The 6,000-nt window shown below is 38.0% G+C and overlaps 1 protein-coding gene across 2 annotated transcripts in view; it reads right to left on the reverse strand.

The window, feature by feature from the left end:
* The window catches only part of BRE (brain and reproductive organ-expressed (TNFRSF1A modulator)), a 166,221-nt gene that overhangs the window by 21,626 nt on the left and 138,595 nt on the right, over positions 1 to 6,000 (reverse strand). For both annotated transcript variants that reach the window (XM_017744828.1, XM_017744827.1), the window contains one exon: positions 942 to 1,095. In XM_017744828.1, coding sequence (XP_017600317.1) covers positions 942 to 1,095 — 154 coding nt within the window. The remainder of the gene's footprint in view (positions 1 to 941; positions 1,096 to 6,000) is intronic.

Raw genomic sequence — 6,000 nt, forward strand, 5'->3', positions numbered from 1 at the left:
ATCTTCTGACTGTCATTCAAAACGTTCATCCCAATACGCCTTTTGATTTATGCAGTTTGATGCTTTTACATGCTGAACAACTCATTATGAGCCTGCTTAAATCTCTTACTGTTCTAACATTTTTACACTTTGCAAAATCAAAATTCTGCAGCAAGGCTGCTTCCCATGTTTTCCCATTCAGGTAAAATCTGTTCTGCTTCATGAGAAGACAGGGACAATATCTAGCTTTGGGGACACCACTGTCTATGGCAGCTTGCCCTTGCAACAGAACCCTTCTGTGAGGCTGCCCTGTCATCATTAACTAAAGGGGTACACAGACTGAAGTGGTCTCTCCTTAGCCCAAAACAAGGGCTTGCAGAAAAAATATAGAGGAAGGAGACAGAGATTCTCTGTTTCCATCCAACAAAAAAGCAATAAAGCAAGAGATATTCAGATTTTTAGATAACTTTCTCAAGATCTGATAGGACTGCCTCCTATGCTGGAATGGTGGTTTGCTCTACCTCCTTCTGTTCTTCCATGTCTTTTCATTACAGCCTAATTCCAGATCTTTCAGGTTTTTCTTCCTTGCTCTCTCCAGCTCACATGCTTCCCTTCAGGGTCCCCTCAACACCCACACAACCCCAGGGAGTTACCTTAACTGACTGCTACCATGCAGGTTACTCCTGCTGGGGGCTATCTCGTCTACTTAGACTGGAAGTCCTCTGGAGTAGAGACTGTCACCACTCCGTGCCATACAAAGCCCAGCAGGAAGAGCCTTCTTTTGTTCAGTCCTCTGGCACTAATATAATAAGCATGAGTATCTGTCTACACTCACCTACAGGAACACCAGGACTCAGAGCTTTTGTAACACTGAAAATGTACACTTATATCCATGAAATTTCTACCCACCAAGGACCATGAGACAAATGGAATGCTTAGTAGGAAACAGCAATCTGACTTACTTTGCTCTCTTGGCCATTTCATTGCCATCCCATCGGGGGCTGTATGGGTAATTCTTCTGGGCCTGGGAGTACAGCTGGCCACTGTTAGTGAAGTGGTAGACGGACTGAAACGTTAGGGTTGGCTGGTCTCGAGGAAAGTACAGGGGAAGGTCAACTGCAATTCAGGAAGAAAAAAAGGTCATTAAAAAATACACCAGGGTATTTTTTTCCTTTTTTCTTATTGGGAATATATCAGACCATTCTATTGGTTTAAAGGTGTCAGAAAAGGAGAAACTCATGGTTAGTTCTAAAACATCCTTCTGCATCTCTTATAAGTAATGATTCCAACCTATTGGCTGTATGGGACACTTTGCTTTACCAAAACACTTTTGTAAAGTACATGATTTAAAAAAAAGTTTAGCTCGTGCATTGCTATGTTAATCATAAAATTTCCACCAGAATTATTTAGTTATTAAAAAAAATTACTTTTATAGTGAAATCTCCCCTTTCAAAAATTCACAAAATACACTGTTATACTTTCCATTAGAAAACCAAATTTATCTTTATCTGCTTTAACCAATATATTTTAGTGTCCCCATGGACATCAAAAGCATTATCCTTCTCATTCTACAGCTGTCTGTGTCCTAAAGTGGTCAAATGATTTGATATAGAATGTAGAAAGATTCAGTCATATGAGCTGGAAAAGATTTCAACTTGCTGTCATCTGCTAGACAAGAAAACACCCACAAAACCAAAAACACACTGCAAAGTCATTAATACCCAAAATATCTCACTAAAAATAAAAATCAGAACCTCTTAGTTCCTTTGCTTATCACTGTCTCATGATCAGCTAGGTCTGGTGGAACAATAAAATAGTCTACAACAGTTAGAAACTGTATTTTTTATGGTTAGAACCAGTTTTTAACTTTTTCATTGTTAGAATAATAGTTTGTATTTTCTTTGTCTACTTTTTATTTCAGGAGGCTTGAGAAGTATGTAGTTAAATTGAGTTATGACAAGATTTGAGTTACTAATATTAAATGTCTAATCTAATTAACAGAAGAATGTGTATTTCTTTTAAAGGTGTAGGCTTCATTTATAAAGCACCTACAACTTTACTTTTCGCTATCCTCCAAATCACATTTTTTTAATTCTGTACAGCGAAAGAACACTGCAGTGGAATTGTATTTTAAATACTTCCAGAGATTCCAGCACTTCCTATGAAATCCCTGCTCACAGACTGAGGTATCAGTGTAAGGCAGGTTTTATTTTCCAGATTCCATGCTATCATCCTGCTAGTTCCTCCATCTTTCAGTTTATCTAATCACATCGAAATACTCAGATGCACCTCAACACTACCCTCCAAGCTCTAGGAGTAAAAGCGTTTGTAGCCATGAAGCACACTAAATTAAACGCGCTATTCCAGCCCTAGTCCCGAAACACAACAAATCCTCCCGCGGAGGACGGCGCCTGCTCAGTTCATGACCAGGGTCTGAGCCACACGTGACAGGTCCCGGAGTCCGGGTGACTCAGCCCACACAGCAGCTTCCAGCAGGTATTGAAGCGCTAATGACATGGGCAGAGTTCTGCTAATTTGAGGGCAGATCACTGCTTTAACAAAGGTTAGATTCAAAGATTGCTCTGTCAAATTCCGCTTTAGAATGTGATTACTGAATAACAACCCTGGAAAACATTGGTGTAACGTGGCCATTTATCAGCAAGCAAGCTGTCTCCTCCCCTCACAAATGGTGTGTGTGCCTCGGCCTCTGAAGGACTCTACCACGGAAAAGAGTAAAGAAACAAGGAGACTGATTCTCTATTTAAATATTATAAATATACTACTTCAGCTCTGAGTGCTTATACTGCTTCTCTAGTGCATCTTTTGCCTTCTTAAGTACCAACTCCTTAAGAGAAACCAAGTCTGTATACTTCCGTATTTTATCACCATGTGAGAGGAATAACAAACTTCAGCAAAGCATTCAAGTAATAGTTTGAGCCTTCTACTTAACTTTTTAGTTGAGAATTTCTAACTTCCATTAACTTTCCCTTCAAAACTGCCATCTACATAATACAGGCAAGCAGCAACAGTTTTTTCCATTACCTAAAACTAAAGGTGGGCTCTTAAGACAAAGTATCTAGCACTAGAAGCGCTGCTTAAAATGGATAATTAAGGCAGTGCTCTCATTACAGTGACACCTGTATTTGTTATGAGAAGGTACCACCAAAATATCTTCTATTAACCAAAACCTGTATAGGAATTTTCAGGAATTACTTAGATTATAAACTGATCACATAAATCAGATAATCAAACTAGATTCAAAATTGTGCATCCTACATCTGGACAACAGCAGTATTATCCTGAACTGCAAATACAGTTTTGAAAATTTAAACTGCCTTTGCTTTATAACACTACCCTTCACCTGAAATCGCCAAACTTCCAGTTTTCTAACCCAAGTGTTTCTTTAATACAAGGTGTGGATGTGTCCAGACCAAGTAAAAAAACCTGTCCCTAATTCTGGAACACAACCACACCTAAAAGACCAGTAAACAGGAAATAGCCTTGAGTTTAAAGTGTTATACTTATCTCAAGGTAGCCAGCTATTATTTCAGCAATAGAAAAGGAAGGCAAGAACTTGCTTCCGTCCCAGTGGATGCCCGTCCATTGACACTGTTAGTGCACAGAATGAAAAAAATAAGCAAATACCAATGGTAATTAATGCTGGCAAGGTGTGTTGGACATGAAAGGTCAAATTCTGCCCATAGTCACACACAGTCTGCTAAAGAAAATTTTTCTTTTTACCTGGTCATATGTAGGCAGTCTGACTCTCAATCTGCACATAAATACAAAATCAGATCTGCCTTCATGCAGTATCTAAGGTGACAAAGGTGTTACTGTAATTACATGCAAGACAACATTCACACTTTGCCATGAAAAATGCATCACAGTTAAGAACAACACATCAGTTTTGTAAATTAACACCTGAACTAGGCAAACTGTAAAAGCCTGTGTTGGTTTGGCATGCTAGTTACTTAAGAACTACAAAAACCTATTCATGTTGAATACAAGTACTATTTCCAAATAACAGCTGACTCATAAAGTACCCTGGTGATATGTCTGCAGAAAATAAGCAGATGACTCATGTCTGTAAATTCCTGAAAGTACCAATAGACCCCTTGCTTAGTCATCTTTTGCTTGGATGCTGGGTTCACGAGCTCTGTAAACTATAATGAGAGATCTAGCTCTTAGTAGGACTCTCTCTCCCTTTTTTCCTCTCTTCTAAACAGTGCAAATTATCTCCCTAAAAATAACTTCATCTGCGTAAGTGAGTCACTTCAACTAGCAAGCTTATACAAGTCATGCAGTTAAGCAGTAATATTTGGTTATGAAGGTAAAAATGCTGCTGTCAAACTCAAGATTTAAAATGAAAATTATGTCAGAGGAAGTCCCATTTACCCCTTCTCTCGCAGAAATAGAAACATTTCCTTTGGAAAATTTAAACAATTAGCTCATTCAGGAAAGTAAAGCTTTCTAATTTAGTTCCATGCTCGAAGTAATTTAAATCTTAGGATTTCTTACTTTGGCTCTCCTAAGCATCACACTGTTAATGTAAGAGGAACTCAAAGAAGCAGACTGGAGAAAGAAGCCAGTAAAACACTGCTTTCTCCTACATTGCAATTTACAGATCATTTTTTAAAAGTCAATTTTTAGACAGCCATAGTGTGGGGAAAATCATGTCTTTATGCAAGCTCTACATGAGCAGAACTTGGAGGGCTGTTTATGGGTAATTAAGCATTGAGTAAATTCTTCACTGACTGAACCCTAATTTTCCCACACAGTTCATAAGAAAGCAAAAGAAAAAGGACTTGCTTGTTGAGAATGAGTCATGTTGTAAAGAAACTTAATTACAGTTTATAAATAGTTGAAGTTGCTCTCTTTTTGAAATGTAAGAAACTATCTAGAAGTAACACAGAAATTTGCTTCTCTTGACTTAGTATTTAATGCGTACACATATTCAAAACATAGTTATCTTAAAGCCAAAACCTGGTTTATTAATAAGTTACAAACTGTGCAAGGTATCTGTAAGGTTGAATTGTTCATATTCTTAAAAAAACAGCAATCTGAGGCCTGGAAAAGGTTACCTAGTTTGTTAAGGTTACATGAACAACTACAGAGTTGATTTTGACTATCTTATTAACTTTAAAATAGTATCTTTAGCATCTAATTTTACAACTCGTTCAACAGGATATGAAATGTGGAAGGAATGTCTCAGAAAAAGCATGTACCAGTGCTGCTACAGGTTTTCTGAAGGAGAAGTGCTCAGAAGAAAAGGGCAGGTTTACCACAGTGCCCTCCTCTCCACCTTTAAGCACTGGAGAAAAGAGATTGGAAAAAAAAAACATGCTTGAAATGCATACTGACCATTAATATATTTCAAAGCACTTAGACAGTAACACTCACAAATTTTTCCATATACTGTTCTCCTGTTCTAGGGAAAAGGTTTATTTATCCTTTGTATGGTACTGGATGAATCTAGATATTTGTTTTCACAAAAGCCAACCTTTACTCACTGAATTCATTGTTTTAATCCTTGGATGCTACTATACTGGTTATCTTACTAACCTTTGGGATGCTTGAATCTGCAGCAGTTTATTGCACCTGAAATTTGTTTTGCTCTCGTGAACACTGCATGATCTGGATATTTTATTGCTGATATTCCTACTTCGACAAGATTGCATGGCCTGCACAACCTTAATGAAATCCATACTGGCTTTATGGAATGGCCTTCAAACAGAAGATAACACAGTATTGTTTCCAGTTCTGAACAGTCCTAGGCTGCACAGAGATGGCCAAAGGAGACACTGTTCTGGCTTCCCCAACTGACAGACCCTCTCCATCTGCATTTATTTACTGCCCAACACTAAAGCCTTGCTCCAATTAAATGTGTTCATTTCTGCATGAGCTTTTCAATGTGATGATTCTAATCATCATAAGAATGATGTTAGCTACATAAAATATTTTTAAAATGGTTTCACAGCACACTCATGAGCTGAGAGGTTCTTTAGGGATTCCAGAGCAGGA

This window comes from Corvus brachyrhynchos, unplaced genomic scaffold, assembly GCF_000691975.1.
Source record: "Corvus brachyrhynchos isolate BGI_N302 unplaced genomic scaffold, ASM69197v1 scaffold258, whole genome shotgun sequence".
NCBI classification, from domain to species: domain Eukaryota; kingdom Metazoa; phylum Chordata; class Aves; order Passeriformes; family Corvidae; genus Corvus; species Corvus brachyrhynchos.